This window comes from Pezoporus wallicus, unplaced genomic scaffold (genome assembly GCF_028554395.1).
Source record: "Pezoporus wallicus isolate ANWC-B61680 ecotype Strahan unplaced genomic scaffold, APGP_CSIRO_Pwel_v1 contig_3815, whole genome shotgun sequence".
Lineage (NCBI taxonomy): Eukaryota > Metazoa > Chordata > Aves > Psittaciformes > Psittacidae > Pezoporus > Pezoporus wallicus.
Genome location: NW_026637911.1, coordinates 1,554,474 through 1,572,138, shown reverse-complemented (window position 1 = coordinate 1,572,138; position 17,665 = coordinate 1,554,474). Strand labels below are relative to the sequence as shown.

Sequence of the window (17,665 nt, the reverse complement as noted above, 5' to 3'; positions counted from 1 at the left end):
AGCAAACCTTAAAAGATCATGGACAGTTTTTACCTTTAGAGGTTATGGTTCTGTGTAGCTTTTTGTTGTTTTTTTCCTCTGTTGTTTTGGTGTTTCCTTTAACTTTATACTTCAGGCATCTCAAAAAACCTTGTTAGTTTCATGAAAAGCCCTGTGAAAGCAGTGTAATGAACTTGGGAAGTCCTATGTCATGCTGGGAAAAGGTCTACTATAAGTTTACTCTTACAAGAACATATTTTATACTTGTTTCTTACTATGGACGCTCTGGCCTAAGGTTGTTTAAGGGTTGTTTTATTAAGAGCACTTCTAGGGTTGTTGGTGGTTTTTTTTTAAGCATTAAACAAAACTTAGTAAATAAAAGAGTTTGATGGAAAAGTCACCTGCTATAACAACATTCTTTTTTTCTCAACAGAGATGTAGAACAGCTGTCTCTAAGGGAACATTGCCATTCCAAGAAAGGTGCAAAGAGCAATACAGATGAAATGGATTCCAGGATTCAGGATACAGGCAATGACAGTGCTAGTACTGCCCCAAGGAGCACAGAGGAGTCTCTTTCAGAAGACGTCTTCACAGAATCAGAACTCTCTCCAATACGTGAGGAACTTGTATCCTCGGATGAGCTTCGACAAGACAAATCTTCTGGAGCATCATCAGAATCTGTCCAAACAATAAACCAGACTAGTGCTGAATGTTTAGCAGTCATTTCAGACGCAAATGAAGCTGCCAGTGACTTAAAACCCAGTGTGGAAATGGTTGCAAATGTTAAACAGTTTGGTACCTGCAGCTTAGGTTCAGAAAGAGCTGAGATGTCTAGAAAGGGGGGAAAAGAACTTACTGAAAATACTGCAGGTGTCCTCCAGCAGTCTTTACAACAAGCACACAGTAGTGAAGAGCATGACAAAGAGGCAGAAGTGGGCAACAGTCAAGATTCCTCACTAGGAAAAGAACCACAAGGAGAGAGTAAGACAGGAGAGGAATGTCCATGTTGTGAAGATACCACAGACTCTCAAAAGAAAGAGACAACTAATAAAGAGAAAGTAGTGAGAGAGCGAGCTCAGGACTCAGAGACAGAAGTTGAGGAACTCCGCAAACTGTGGAAGACCCACACTATGCAACAAACAAAACAACAAAGAGAGAACATGCAACACAGTTCACAGAAACAAACTAGTCAGAAAACTGGGACTGCGGGAGATGGACAATTGGAAGGTGAGTCAGTATCTATGGATACACTCTTAACCTTCAGATTTGCAATGTTTCTCCCTCTAACTCATAATAATTTTATTAGTTTTCATTCTGTAGAAAACATCTTCCTTCATATTGCTTATATTTCTCATTGGTTTGAAGATACATTAAGATATGTTACTTCATATAAACCAGTGGGGAAAAATATTGCTCAGGAAACTGAATATGTGAATACCTTTGTTACTGTCATTTTTCCTCACTATAATTATATTTACTAACATATTAAAGCACAGTATCTTTGTAGGAGAGGTATAAATGAGATTGTAAATTTGATCCATGTTGCATTGGTCACTGTTGAGCTCAAAATTAAAAATGTTCTTTAGCAATCAGTTGACTGCCACTTAAATTTTTACCCTAGTGTACATATGTATGAATGAATTTCAGAGAATAAATTTCAACTTACTGATAGCATACCTACCTTGTGATTATGGTTTATGTGAGCAATGAACACTAAAATTGTAACATTCCAGAATTTTGTTTACTTGCATCTTGTCACCCTTTCATGCTGACTAGAACAAGGTTAAACATACAGAAAGACATTTTTCAGGGTAAGTAACAAGTAGATTATAAGAAGCTATTGCTATGAATATAGGGAGCAACTAGGATTATTTCTTGAGTACCTGCACTGCTCTGCAAAAATCAGGTCTTAGTTGGAAGTTATCTTGAAAGTCTGTTGAAGTTAGTACAAAAAATGTGTTTTTCTTTAAGTAACTGAAAGATGTTTCTGTATTTGTGTGGTTTTTTTGCTTTTGAAAAAAATCATAGGTCACTTTTTGATGCCTTAACATCTTTACTAATGAAGATAAACCAGTTGTTTTAATTGTGCACTATTTTGGGTGCTAGAAAGAAAACATACAATCTATTTGTAACAGGCATTATAGATACATGAAGTACATTTGAAGGTGAAGTTCACTATGTTAACTTAAAGTTGAGATTGTATTCAATAGAAAACTATGTTCTGCATTTGGCAGAAATTCATCTTGCTTTTCAGAGTTCTTTGCCAATTGAATATTATTTGTAGTTCAGTTGTATTATGTCATTTATTTTGCCCTAAATATCAGATCAGTTACAGAGTAATTCCCTAACACTGCCATAAAGTTCATGTGCCAGTCCTATGAAATAGGCGTTTTGTTTATCTAGGGTTCTTTGGGGGGTTGTTTTTAGTCTGATTATTTACTGTCGAGTTTACAGAGTTATAAAATACTTCCAAATCATACGTATTCTGACTATTTTACTATCCTCTATACTGCAGGCATCATTCTAAAATGTGCAGCTGCACATTTATTTACTGGGGGGGGGGGAATTGTTTTGTGCAACACTGCTGTTCTCTAAACTTTATAATGAAAATCTGATTGAGAAAACATACAGCAGAGATGTTCCTAGATCAAGGTGATGTTTTCTGTACTCAGTGTTATCTGTAGTTTGCATAGACACTAAAGGAGAACTTCAACTGTAAAGAAAAGATGAGTATCCTAGAATACTGGAATATATCTGTATGTACATATAACACCAGAGGTAGGATAAATTCTTTGTTGTCATAGCTGATCATAACAACTCTTAAGTTTACATTTTCCTTCCTTGCTTTAAGAAGTCTCTTGTGGCTGGAGCTCATGTTCTAGGATTTGGGCAATTAGTCTAGTAAAGAAACAATTGTTGAGAAGCCTTCTTCCTTTACCTGATGCTGACTTGAAAATCCAGACCTTGAGGGTAATTATGTAATCCTATTAGTTCGATTAGATACACTGATGGAGGGAAAAATACCATATCACAGCATCCAGTATACTTCTACCTTGGTGTTCATGTTGTAATGTTTGATATAGCTAATAAATTAAAATTCATCTCAACCCTGTATTAGTAGTGCCAGAGCTTTTCTTTTTTTAAATGAAAAGTAACTGATGTACAGCTTTGACATTTGTGAATCAAGACTAGGTGCTTATTTAATGCAGTGTCTTTTGCCATTTATATGGAATATCTTTTTAATAGTGGGGGGGTTCTCTGATTCAGTGTTGAGGGGTATGCATGGAGAATACCTTCTGAAATACTTTCAGGAATGTTGAGGCTGAAAGACTTGTATCTGGGGCTGGAACCAGAAATGAACATTAGAATTATTCAAGTGTGTTGTGCTCTGAAGTTAGTTCTGCTGATGCAAGTTATGTCACAAAAAAAGGACAGCTAATTATTACTACCTTTGTTACCTCATCTCTTATTCCTAACTTATAATATGGCCTGTATACCTGTATTGCCTAATACAAAATAGGCTAATACTTTTGATGTGTACCTTTTGGATAGCTTACTTTTTCTTTACTAATAGGTTCTTCTCATACAAAAGAAAAAAGGCGACATCGGTCTCACAAGTTTCTGTGTCTCAGGGTTGGAAAACCCATGAGAAAAACATTTGTTTCACAAGCAAGTGCATCAATGCAGCAGTATGCACAGAGGGACAAAAAGCACGAGTACTGGTTTGCTGTTCCACAAGAAAGGTAAGGAGGCAGACTGCAAAAATCAGCACTTTCCGATAGATCTTTGAGCTTTTTACCCTGCACCATTAGGAACTTTTCACTGACTGTGTCTATAAAGCAACACAAAAAGAAAGACCAATGACTGAGCATATTGATTTTTGGCTTGTATGTAACACTGGAATATCTCATTCCAATACTGAAGTTTTACTGATGTACTTGTGTGACATGTAGGTTCAGCTGGTAGCTTGTCACAGTATTACTTAGACTTTGTGTTTGTAGCAAATAAATAATGAAAGAAAGATTCAAGTAAGTGGTATATGATGAAGGAAGTGAGTTCTGCAATGAAGTTTTTATTGTCATTATCTGTGTTTCCCATTATTTGGAAACTTTCTAAAAATTCTCTCTACTTCTTTGAGCTCTGAGTTCAGAAGAGCTAGCTGGGGTTCCTTTGTCTTATCTTTCTATATGGAACATGAAACTTTTCCAGGAAGCAATCTAAACACCTATATCGGAAAAATGTCTAAACTTGTTGCAGTGATTCAAAGACATGATGTGTCTGTGTTCACTCACTGGTAAAATCTTGAATTCTGAAATAATCTTTGCTTCTAGGAAACTGACTTGTTTTCAAGTTGAATGTGATTTTTGGGGGTGTTGGAGATCATTGCATCCTTGTCAGAAGAGGGGGGGAAAGAAAGAAACAAAGCTATCAGATATCATCTTGTATAAATACCTACACACAATGATCAAGTCACTTTTCCATCTTTTCTTTTGAGCTGAATGGCATAGAATGTCCAGTTGGGGCACTGCAGTTGAGGACAGATATGGATCAATTGGAGAGAGTCCAGAGGAAAGCAGCAAGACTAATTAATGCCTAGAAAGTGTAACATATAAAGAAAATTAGAAGTAAGTGGGGTTCTTTAATCTAAAGGAGCAAAGGTTGATTAAAAAATAAAATCATTTCATACTTTAAAGTTGGCTGCCACAAGAAACACAGTAGGTGTTGGGTTTGGGGATTTCTGTATTCACTGTGAATGGAGATGTGTAATGGACTGAAATTACATCAAAATATTTGAATTTTACAACACGGATAAGTGAGTCTGGTAGTGCATCACTAACTTGCTTTTAAATACCACTATCCCTAAATGGCAGAGATTATGCAGTTTCTTGAGACAAACGTCTGTCACACTGATTCTGGTATAGTTAATCCTGTCTGGGACAGGTGAGCTCTTGTGGTTACAGTCAACTCAAATTTGCTTGTTCTTTTCATTTCATATTTAATTTGAATACAGCTAAATGTTCCTAGGACAGTGATATTTAGGTCAGCTGATTAAAATGGTTACTGTCTCTTTGGTTCATTTACTAATGCAGCAGAGCAAATACTTATTTTCAATATAAAGCAGGATTTATCACCTATCTCAGAAGAAACAGTTCTTTAGTTTACAGCCTGTATCTGATCTTGGAAATTGCTCCACCTATGCAGGGTCTCTAACTGTTTAGGGATTTAGTAATCTGTTCTTTATCAATCCAATGTGTGTCCTAAAATTTTGTGTACAAAAAGTCATGTGTGGTAGTAGGGTGTTTGTTTTCTTAATTCAGTGTTACCTTTGAGTGCTACTCTGCATTGGTCAAAATACTTAGTGTTAACTCAGTTGTATTTGTTACCCTGTGGTAAGAAAGAGGAAAAAAAAAAAAAGTAGGTGTCTGCCAAACCTGCATCATTTCAGTGTTCTTAATCTCAGATGAGCCAGTCTGGGAAGAGTGTCTTTGGATTCCTTAAACATCGAGTTTTATTTACTTTAACTGCTATAATATAGACTGTTTCAAGTTCTTAATTTTCTTACTTGTAAGACCTTTTTAAATTTTATCTTGTTCAGTGTCTGAGGAGTCTGCAGCTTCTTGTTCCGACTTTGTCATAGAACTTATCTAGCCTTACACATCTGAAATGTTTTATTCTCTTTTACTGCCTTTTTCCTTTCATCAGTGTTATCCAGGAACCTTAATTTTAACAGAGGTGACTTCGAATAACTGACCCTGTTCAGAGACTTTCTACATGTTTGTGCTGCACCCTTTAACAGAGGCACATGAAAATTACAGATGCAGTTTTGAGTGATTTTGCTGCTCTCTATGTCCTGCTATTCTTCCAGTATTCAGTTTTGCAAGGATTTAGTAAGGAGGGTGGGAAATACTGTTCTACATGCTGATGAGTATATAGGTTCACTATAAATGTCTCTGAAGAGAGACATAAGGAATATTCAAACTCTTGGTAACCAGAGTCATAAAGCTCTGGCTCTGAAGCTGTCTTTTCCGTGATGAGGAGGTATTAGTGGATTTGTTGCATGTCCTTTTTCTAAATGCTCCATCTGTCCACCTACAGGAATCGCTTAAACAGTATAGGCTGGCATTTATTAGGTTTGTAAATTACTTTCTTCTGGGAACTTGGGCATTCTGTACTTCTGAGCTGGAGAACTATGCCATTTTTGGCAGATAACTTAAAAAGTGGTAACTTTGAATCTTGGTACTTCCTGTACCTAGTATATTCTGTAGTTTATGATCTAGCAATACATTATTTCTTCTATCTGTAGCAATTTTGAATTTGTATTATCTTGGTTCCATGTCTCAGAAGTGTTCAGCTGTTCTTCAGCGGTGGGGAGAACAACCATGCAGACACCTTTAAATTCCAGTTTGTTGATGTTTTGATTTTTTGTTTTTGTTTTTTTTATATAGTTCTTTTTAAATAAACTTTAAAAATCTCAGTTTTATTCTGAAAGTTACTTCAGTTGTAAGCAGAAGTTTCCCAACACTTCAGAAGTACTTGAAGGACCATACTTGTGTATGAAAGCACAGCTAGTCAATTGCCAACTTGTTTCCTGTTTTTCCTCCAGTGTCGTCTTTGTTTTTACTTACATAAAGCTAAAACAAAAAACAAACAAAAAAAACCCTAGCATTTTAGATATTTTTAAATATGTCTCTAATACCTAGTAAAACATGAAATAGTAAGTATTTTTTATTTTAACCTTAAATACTTCATAACTACTAGGCATGATCACAAACTTACCTTACTTACTCTTTTCTGTATCATTACTTGACCTCTCTAGGACAGATCACTTGTATGTCTTCTTTATCCAGTGGAGTCCAGAGATATATGCAGAAGATACTGGGGAATCTCTTCGGGAACCTGGATTTATAGTGGTAAAAAAGAAGGAGGAGCCTGAAACTAGTGAAGAATCTGCTACTGAAGATGCTGCTAAAGAGTGGGAGGTAAAGAAGAGCAGTCTCAAAGACAAATTTTATTTTTTTCAATACCTTCATAGGAATATAGCTAAAAGTGTTAAATACTTTCCATTAAGATTAACAAAGCAATGTGCTTATTAGCTTGCTTACTATGATCATGACGTGTTTAATTTGTGTCATCCTAATGCTTTGCTCTAACATCAGTTCAGGGCAACATTTCACAGTTACAAGTCATTTTGTATGGAGCGAATTGTAACTTAAAACTCAGAGTTAAAAAGATTGAGAGTACAGCAAAGAAGCTTTAACTCTGAAGCAGACTTAGTTTTCAGTCACGTAAACTGACAGTGTTCTGATACTTATCATCCCTGATCAGTAAGTCTCAAAACAGGGGTGAGGAAAAAAAAGGAAAAGCAATCTGTTAATGACATTTTTTTGCCAATAATCCAGTAATTAACTTCTCAGTTATAACTTCTTCATACATTAAGATGCTGTTGCATGGATTTTAGTAATATATTGTAACTGGAACTATCTCTATTTTTATAACCAACACACGTCTCCCATGTGAATCTGTGTCCACTGTGTTTATATGGACACATCTTTACATGTCTACATGGTTTTGTTTTGTAGTGTACATACAGTTAAAGCGCTTGTAGTCTTGTTCATTCAAGTGTCAGTCGAAGTTTGGTTCTTGTCACATATATTGTAGAAGTAACTCATCAGCACTGTTTAACTTGAGTCTTGGGAATTGCTGTCTCTGACTGTAAGACTGATTTCCTGACCACCCCCACCTCCCCTTTTCTTCCTCTTCCCACCTTGCCCCACAGTGGAGCATGTTGAAATTAAGGAAGTCTGTATGTGTTTTATGTAAAACGCAGAAGGAATTTTAAAAAACTGCAGTAGTCTGACTATGGGTAATAGTGTTCTTGGTTCCAAAATTCAGAATCATATTAGAACTCTAACCTCAAACTTCTAGCTTACTTGACCAAAGTATTAGCCTGTGGCTACAAAACGCTATTTCTGCAGTTCAGTGATTTTTGCATGGAGGTTTTTTGCTTTGAGACCTTGACATTAGTATCATAAAAATGTATCTTTTGAGTCTTCATACTGAAGTATTTTTAACAGCAATGTATTTTGGTGGCAGTGCATTTTGCTCAAAGCCTTTACAAGTATCTGATGTTTTAAAACTTGGCCTTTTGGAACACAGAAACTGCTGGCAAGTGATCAATATAAGATTTAAGGCACAGCTTCTAATGAACTCTTCAGTGACTTTGCACCTTAATATAATTACAGAATAATTTCCACAGAAAATAGACCAAAATTTTTTCAGGCCTAGATGTTGTAAATTTTTAGGAGTTATTTCTGAAGAAGGTACAGGCAGTCCATTTCTTACATGTATTAAAATCTGTAAGATTTACTGCAGAGTGAGGCCTTTATTTAGGTCTCCTCTGGAAGCAACTGTAGAACACATATATTTAAAAAATACTTCCATATGTGTTAAGTGAAAATTACATCAAGTTTGTATCTCTTTAAGATTATAAAATAACAGTGTTCTAGATTTAGAAAGAAGTTAAAGTGATTAGTGAGATGGATAAGTTTTTTAAAAGATGTTATGTAAGTGTAAGAGAGATGCTAATGTGGTTTTCTGTGCATTTTAACTGAGTAATGTGGCTTCTTATGACTGACTCCTAGCACAAATCTGAAAGCTGTTAAAAACTTTTTAATCAGAAGTGTTTGACAATACCAGATGGTTCAACCTGTCATTACATACAACTGCAATTTAGTGACTTTATAACATGTTCTAGAAAGTATCAGTATATACAGGGAGTTGTAGCTGTTGTCATAGCCATTATTCCCATTGAATTTCGGTCATTATGTTTGATCAGTATACTTCCTTCTTTTAAAGCAAGAAGCTTTTTCTCTGTCAGCTCTTGATCCAGATGTAAAATAATATAATATAGAAAGTGAGCAGTATCATCGAAGCCTTCTTGTGGCTATTGGGATGAAAAATAGGCTGCCTTCTTCAGAACACAGTCATGGGAAAACTCTTGAGTGGAACGGAAGAGTAAAGCAAAATCTTGTTGGACAGATTCATCAAGATCTGCCAAAAGAGTTAACTGGTGGAATAGCTTTCTCTTCCGAAAAGTGTTCTCTCAGCTATAGGTGTACAGTATCTTAAAACTGGAGAAACAGGGAAGAGAGTTAATCATAGAATCATAGAATCAACTAGGTTGGAAAAGAAATTTAAGATCTTAAAGTCCAACAACTACCCCAGAACTGCCAAGACCACCACTAAACCTTGTAACTAAGGGGTTTATCTACACACTTTTTCGAACACTTCAGACACAGTGATTCCACTGGGGATTCCCTGGGCAGCCTGTTCCAATGCTTGACAAGTCTTTCCATGAAGAAATATTTCCTAAAATCCAACCTAAATCTCCCCTGGCAGAACTTGAGGTCATTTACTCTCATCCCATTGCTTTTTACTTTGGAGAAGAGACTGACCCCTACCTCACTACATATACAAGCTAGTTTCTTGTAGCTGTAGAGAGTCGTAAGGTCCCCCCTGAGCCCCAGTTCCCTTAGCCATTCCTCATAGGTGTGGTACTCTGAGTCAGCTTTTTATTCTTTATTAGTCCTTTGTTAATATGTTCAGCTGCAGATTGTTATCAAGACACTTCAAGGAAGTACTGTGATTTTTTTTTTTTTTTTTTAGTGGAAAAGGAGTTACAGGAAGAGGAACAAGCAAAAGCAAAGATTAGTAACATATGAAACAAGTAGTAGGGATTGGTTTGTAGGTTTCTTAAACGAATCACTGAGTAGGCCTGAACTCTTACTCTGAACTTAGTCCAGGTTTTCATCTGCATATGCTTTCTTTATCTACCTGTATAGAATAGTCCATTTCCTATCAGCCTTTTCCCTGAAAGTAGTCCAGTAGATGTAACCTTAACTGATCAAGTAGCAAAGAGATCAAGACCTCTACCACCATATTAAACAATAGTTTCATCAAGCACTGCACAGTATGAAGTGTCAAAAAAAAAACAACCAAACCCCAAACAAACAAACAGAAAACCAACCAGGGAATCCCTTAGCTGATGCTTTTTTATGGTATGATACACACTTTATAAATAACTGACTTGTTAGAAATAACCATGAATCTACTACTGTCTAATATTACCATCAGTAAAGGTGACTGATTCATAGTAGTCAGTTTCCTAAGAGCTTAAAATAAGCTTTGTGTGCGGTATCTCATAGCTTCTGTTGCTGATGATGTTCTTCAATATCTGACTTTCTAAGAGGCCTCTGCCAGTCCCGTTATCAAAGCTCTCTAAAAAGTATACTTTTTCACTTAAGATCGGTCCATTCTTTGGTGTCCACTAGACATGAATAGACAAGAATTTTACATATTATGTAAGAAATGAAACTGTGCTGCTAGCGTCTTAATTCTCTACCTTTTTTTACCTTCTGTACTTAAGTGAATGGGCATGCACTAGGGAAGAGGGTGGTTTGGGTTGTGTGTGGGTGTAGAGGTATATTTATCATGATACTCTTTTACTTGGTATGTAAGTTCAAATGGGCGTTCACGTGCTAATTGCTTTCTTTATCTGTTAGCACAATTAATTAATACTGTTTAGAAATCTGTGTTGATAAACAACTGCTTTTTCCCAAGCATATTCTGTACTTTCATTTAGACATAGTAAGATTTGACAGTTTCTGTTGTGCAGAGCCTCAGAAGCAGCTTCCCTCAGTACTTTTGTGGTCTGATTTTGTTTCTTTTTTTAAGTTCAAGTTGCTTTTAGAAAAGAATTGTTGTTGATGTTCCCTGTAAAGGATGAATGTTGTTCCATTGCATCTATGTTTTGTATTTAAAAAAGACAAAACCAGCCAAACAAGAAACCCCAACAGATCAGAGCACAAATTATGAATCAGACTTGGTCACAGAACAACTTGAAGAAGGATTAGAAGAGCTACCCATGCATTATTTTTTATGATCTTTCTTGCAGACTCTTTAACTTTTTTAGTTCGGGGGGGGGGGGGGGGGGAATCCTGTTTTCCTAAAATGGATTGTAAAACTTTGATGGGATTGCTGTTGCTATCTGAAGTGGTAGTTGGCATTTTGAAGTTGGCCACTGGAGAGAAAAAAAAGACATGGAAAACAAGAGGTCATGTGAAATGTTCCCTATATTGGGGATCTAGTATAGAGTTAAATGAAGTAAATCAACTTTCCGCTGAACTTACACGCACATAAAGTGTGCTGATAAGATCAAATAATTTTCTGCACAAAATAATTTGTTAAAATTTTTAGAGAACCAGTTTATCGTATCTGGGGGTAAGGACAACTGAAACTAATTTTTCAAGAAAGGTTTATACAGTTCTAGTAATGCTAGGTGCAAAGGAAATTATTGTGCTCTAACAGTTTAGCACAGGGAGGAAGGTATTAGAGGGGAAATAATGGAAATGACTACTTGTGTAGGAAACACTAATCCGTAAAGGAGAAATGACAATTTGTGCTTTCCCATGTGATTTTTATCATAAGAATTTTGCACCTTGTATTTGTATGTAAAGGACTAATTGGTATCTTGGAGGATGAAGGGGAGATGGAAAAGAAATTAAGAGATCAGAATTATCTTACTTAGTGCTTTGAGATGGTCTGTGAAGCTAATTTTCAAAGTTAATGACATTCCTTGAACAATAAATTATTCTTTAAGTAGTTAACTTTTTCAATGGGAAGCTGGAAAACTGGAGTGATCCATTGTGTTGCTTGTACGTATATAAATGCAGTTTTCTATTACATGCAGAAATATGGCTTATTGACATAGACTGTTCACCTAGCTTTAGATTCCTGATTTGAATCTAGAACATCCAAAACAATATCTGTATAGGGTACTATAACTGTTAAGTGTCTTTGTCATCATGTAATGCTGGAAATGCAGTATTTATGCTGATGGATCAAATCTCTGGTCATCAGACATAGTATAGATGAAAAAAAAAAAGGAAAGAAAATGCAAAATATACAGTTACTGAGTGTGGCCACAGCTAAATGTTTCAGAGGTGTTAAGGAAATTTCATCTTGGGCACTTGTGAAGAAGTCAGTTAAGGAAATTGGTTCCTGTTTAAACCTGAAGTCTGTTAAGGAAACAGAATTAATTGCTGTGTACTAGAATAACTCATAATTATTTGAAGTGCTGGTTACTTCCTTTCCCCTCCTTCCCCTGTCATTTGATTGTATTTATTACTGTTACTCAGGATTGAGTCATATTTGAGGTTCACACAAATCTATTCATCCACAAGATGTTTGAAAACAGGGAATTTCTTGTCTTAGGCCCTGCAAGCTGGTCCTAAAGTAGTTGGAAGCTCATCTGTTCTATTGTTTCCGTTAGCTTGTCAGTTGTTTGAAAAATACAGAAGTTTGGTTTCAGCTATAATTGTCTAGAAGTTAAGTTCCGAAATGAAGCATGAGTTGATACATATTTGCAGATTTTTTTTTTTTCCCAGATTCACTGGGTCATGTTCTGGACTTACATTTCATAATCACTACCTTTGTCTTTTTTGTCTTGAAATTCTATTTATGTATGTTTGTAGAAAGATGAAGGTCACAAACAGTGATTATGTCTCCTGGTCAGGTAACATTTGAAGAAGGTTTTTCAGGATTGAGTACTGGACATAGCTCAAGTTCTTTATTGTAACCTACAATGTCTCTATATTAAAATGGGCTTTTCAGTTTCAGTATGCACTGCTGTCTTAACTTTTTGTGTTCTTAATTGTGGTCTTTTTTTCTGTAAATCTGCTTTCATTCGCTACTGTATACTACAGTGCTTGAATGCTTAGTGAAACAGCTGCTTGTTGTGCCTTACACTTGAAAACGTATTATAGCATTATGATCATAACACAAGCTGAATAATAACTGAATTAGTAGAGAGAAGAGGAAGCCTAGAAGCTGTAGGCTTCATGAATGAAGCAGTGCACACAATGTGTAAAGATGCACTGCATTAAGAGTGCTCAAAATAAGATTTTCCAATCTTTTTGGTTTTTTTTCAGTATGTTTTTCAAAAAGTTGTCTATTTATAATGGTATATTGGATATACAAGCTAGATTATTGCTTGGCTTTTACATTGTGGTTGTCTGTTAAGAACTGTGATGTGTCACTGTATACATTACTATTCATTAACAAGCATGTTTAACATGCATTTGTACTGGAGGATGAGAGACTTTTGAATTTCAGGAGTCACATGCGGTACTAGGAATGTTTCTGTTAAACTTCCTGTGATTGAAGAGAGAAGCTCTGGTGCCCAGTAAGATAATGCAGTGCCCTTTGTAGAGACAGGTACCTTTCATTCTGGCTTTTAGTATTCACTTGAGTAAATACTGACTTTCTGAACATCATGCATGGGTATTTCATGCTTTGCTGTCTGTTTTTTTCTACTTAATCTATAACTTGTAAGTGAAAATTCAGATGTTTTCACTACTTGGAACTGTCTTGTAATTGGAATCATAACTGTGGAATTGGAATTGATGGTTATTTTGTGTATCTAATAGGAAGAACTGGGGCAGTCTCTCTGCTAAGAGCTGAAGCAGAATTTTCAGCTAAAAAGCTTGTGCTTTTGAGACCCTTAATGGCTTTTGGTGTATCTTTGAAAATCCTGAGGAAAATTTTGTGGATGGGGAGAATACTAACTTCCTGTAAATTGTTGAAAGGAAACAAATGATGATTTCTCAAATTAGACATCCTTCCTTATGGAAACATTATCAGCTAACTAAGACGCTGTGCCAGTTGTGATGTACAGGATACCACAGGCGGTGGCTTTTGTAGTGCTCAGTGTGTTTCTTGTAGAAGTAAAGGGGGAAGGGATCAGACCTCAGTTAGCTGTAATACTATGTTAGCTTCGCCTGCAACAACTTTCACCAAGAACCAGTTCTTCTAGAAGTCAAAGTAGTAGTTATGTAACCACTACCTGGTTTTTATTTCTTTACTGCATTCTAACTTCATTACTCCTAAACCTGCCACTCTTTTCTAATAATCTGAAATGTTTTTTGCACCTAATAGAACTTGTCTGCCTTTTACTAAAGATAAACTAGACCTTAGTTCAGCTAATTTCTGTATGCCATATAATATCAAAATGTCAGACTGCTTTTCAGCTACTGGGATTCCTTCCAATGATGACGGGTTAGGTGACCTGAGCATCTAAGTTAGGTGTCTTCCTAAATTTGAAGTTTTTGACAACTTACATCCTAAAACTGTAATACAAGGAGTAAATATACAGATGTACGTCTCTTATCAGAGCTGTAAAACGCTATTCTAAATTTAAAAACATTCGAAGACTGTAGCAGTTATATATCTAGAGTTGATTTCTGCCTTATTATACTAATATGTATTGAAACTATGCTATTTTAAACGTTACTTGAGGCAGCTTTCAGGGGTTTTTGGGCAGCGCTTGGGTGACGGGAGTTCTTTATTATCTGTGCCTGTTAGATATAATTAAATAGCAGACTCATCTCTTCAAAAATACATTCTGACAAGTAGATAGGCTGCTAAGAGAGTAACTGATGTCATTGCTTATTGATTTGTTTGTTCCCAGGCAAACCAGTGTAACAGTACAAAAACAAGATTTCTTCTTGTCAGTCAAAAATGCAAATACCTTATGAATTTCACTGAGGCACTGGAGTTATACACTCTGGTTCCTCTGATTTATGTTTTCCTTAATTTTCAGTGCTGCTTCTGAAATTGGAGTATTAAATTTTCACTTTGTATGTATGCCTTTGTATATAATCTCAGGACATGTTTGGGGATGCTTGCCTTCAGTGCATCACATTTGTGACTTTCCATCACAAAATCTGGTCACCCACATCGCTATTTCCTGTGGAACCAACAGTAATATATAAACTGAGTAATTGTGTCCCAGCCCCCAGTATCTCTCTGGGCTAACTTCCCTCCCTTAGGAGGGGAAGAGCAGGGGAAATAAATTACTATTTACTAATCTAATACTGCTTAAAAAACATGCCTATTAAATACAGGGATTGTAGAATTCAGCATCATAAAGTTTCTATTGCTGTGATATCAGGACATTGTGTGAATTCCTAGGTGAAACGCTGTAATACCATCTAATCAAACTGCAAATATGTTCTTTCACTCTCGGCATCCAGTCTTTCTACTGAGGTTTCAAGATAGTTGATCACATTCAGTTTTGAGATCTTGTCAGCTGAGACTTTAAGTCTGGCATGACAAAAGGTGTAAAGGTAAAGTACCTGAGTGGAAATAAGACATTTCGTAAGTTGTTCCTGTGTTTGTTGGCACTCTCATTTTTCTCTGCTGTTGCTTTTAGTTTTTTTCAAGACAGATTAATTTATTAAAAAAAAACAACTTTGCAGGTAATTACTAAAAGGACTATGGGCTTCTGCTTTGACCATTGGTTATGGACAGATATTGAGATATTGCAAACTAACAATGACATTAGCAAGATTATGATTCAGTATCATTAGATACATTTTGTTTTGCTGTTTGTTTAGGGAACAAATGGGTGGATGCTCTGAAGTGTTTAAGCTGTTCTGCACATGTGTCAAGTTGGAGCTGGTACTCCTGTTTAGAATCTTTTAATTAAGAACTTTTATGGCAAGACATATATCAATTAGCAACAAGACAGGAGTTCCTGATTCAAATTATCAGTAGTATAACCCACAAATGCACAAAGAGTAAAAGGGCAATTTATTCTATTTATCCTAATAAAGGGATGCTCCCGGGGTCAAGTTTTTTGTGTGGGCTTCTTCCTCTGGTTTAATATAAATATATCCTTCACAAGAGGTCAGTCACAAGAGAATGCTCTTTCCACTTTTAGACGGCACAGATTACTGCTGGTGCTCAGGCTGTCCTGCCCTGCTTGTCCTGCACACCTGCGCTGGGCAGACACCCCCAGCTGCAGGGCAGGGACTGGCTGGTTGGCTGGCTGCTGCAGGAAGCCTGAGCCATCAGAACAGGCTGGCGGGGGGCCTGATACAGGGAGTTACTAGTGCATTTACTCCAATGAACTTTACATCTCTAATTGGGTGAAAAAGTGAGTTGTTGGATGTAACAAAGAAGTTTATTGCTCTCTTCTTTTGAGCAAGTTTTATAAATCCTTTTGAGAAGCTGTGGGACGAGCCAGTTTTATTTAGAGAAAAGCTAAAATCCTCCAAGTAAGTTGTTTGGATTGTTTAAGGTTAAATGTTTTAGAATAAATAATAAAGTGTGGTGACTTAGATTGTTTATTTCCTCCCCAGTTTTGGAGAAACACTGTTGGCTAGTACTGGGGAGGAATTTGTTTTTTCGGGGGGGGGGGGGGGGGGGGAGAAGGTGGGAGGAGGAAGGAGGAGACTGCTGAAATAGCTTGTGGGGGGCAGTTAGTTATGTTTCTAGCTTTTGCTTTATGGCTTAGAAGTTGCATGTCCAGAGATAGTTTTTCTGCATACTATCCATTCCTTTAAGGTTTGCCAGACTTGCGTGGGAAGGGAGGGGAAGGCTGTAGCTTGTATCTTTTTTATATATTGATCGTAGTTATCTGATTTGAAGCAGTTTTAACGCTGTCCATTTTCAGTTCTTGTTTCTCCTCAGTATTAGCTAGCTTGTTATTAAAAAAAGAAAAACAAACAAATTAAATGGTTTTGAATCGTACACTCTTGACTGTGTATCTAGTACGTAACTGTATATTTGAGTTTCCTGAATCCCAGCTTTCAATGTCCAAGTGATAAAAATGTTCTTACTTGCTACCTTAATAATTCTTGGAATTTAGAACAAATAGAGTTTTAGTGTTACCAGCTCCTGAGAAGGGTTTTACTGAAAAGAAAAACACTATCCACACAAATTATATTGTCAGATACTAACACAAGGTGAGGAGTTCCAGTGCACAGTCTGTAGTATAGTTAAGTAAAGTTCTGGCACTGGTTTTCTCTGCTTTTGTATTTAGATCACAGCGCAACAACACGAGTGAGCAATGTTCTAGTGTTGTGATGCTGCCTGCCGCTGCCCTGGCCTATTTTGTACTTCTACCCAGCACTCAGAAGGCTAGGTTCTTTTTAAGGGGGAAGTTCAGGGGGGAAAATGTCTGTAACACCACTGCAAGGAAATTCTCAAAGGGCTGCTATGCATGCTACTTCTGCACACGCCTGTTTAAACAAACATCCTTCCTCAAGAAAAAAAAAAATTAAATCATGATTCCAAAAATACCTTGTTGCTGGGACTGGCATTTAACCCACAGAACAAGTTTAGCTTATAGACAGAAGGATTCTTTTTCTTCTTGTAGCTTACAAACCTGAAAATGCTGTGAGGCTGATAGTTCCTGAATGCTTCATTTTAAAACAGTCGGGTTTTTTTGTTTGGTTTGGTTTTGGTCTTGTTTTTTTTGTTGTTTGTTTTTTTTTTTAGACAACTTCACTGACCAAATTAAGTTGTTCTGTCTCTTTAAATATGTTAGCCTTTTTAACCGACTCGTGCTCTGCAACCACACTTGAATACAGGGAACCTCTCTTCTTCTGTACCGTCATCGTTTGCGATCCATCCCCCTACTGTACACTCGTTCATTTGTTCCCTGCAGTGTCAGTCAAATGCATTCATCTAGCAAACTGTCCTGTTGCCGTGGTGGGGCTCTGCCTGTGCCTGGAACTGATAGCAGGTACAGAGAACAGAAAATGCTTTCAAACAACCTTGAATGATTTTTCTTTTTATTATTATTTCTTTTTTAGTCTCAGTTTATTTTTAGAAAGGAAAT

General features: G+C 36.5%; 1 protein-coding gene across 9 annotated transcripts in view; it reads left to right on the top strand.

Moving 5' to 3' along the window:
- OXR1 (oxidation resistance 1) overlaps window positions 1-17,665 on the top strand; it is a 221,272-nt gene that overhangs the window by 185,928 nt on the left and 17,679 nt on the right. For all 9 annotated transcript variants that reach the window (XM_057408214.1, XM_057408217.1, XM_057408215.1 and 6 more), the window contains 3 exons: window positions 413-1,206; window positions 3,554-3,722; window positions 6,797-6,959. In XM_057408214.1, coding sequence (XP_057264197.1) covers window positions 413-1,206; window positions 3,554-3,722; window positions 6,797-6,959 — 1,126 coding nt within the window. The remainder of the gene's footprint in view (window positions 1-412; window positions 1,207-3,553; window positions 3,723-6,796; window positions 6,960-17,665) is intronic.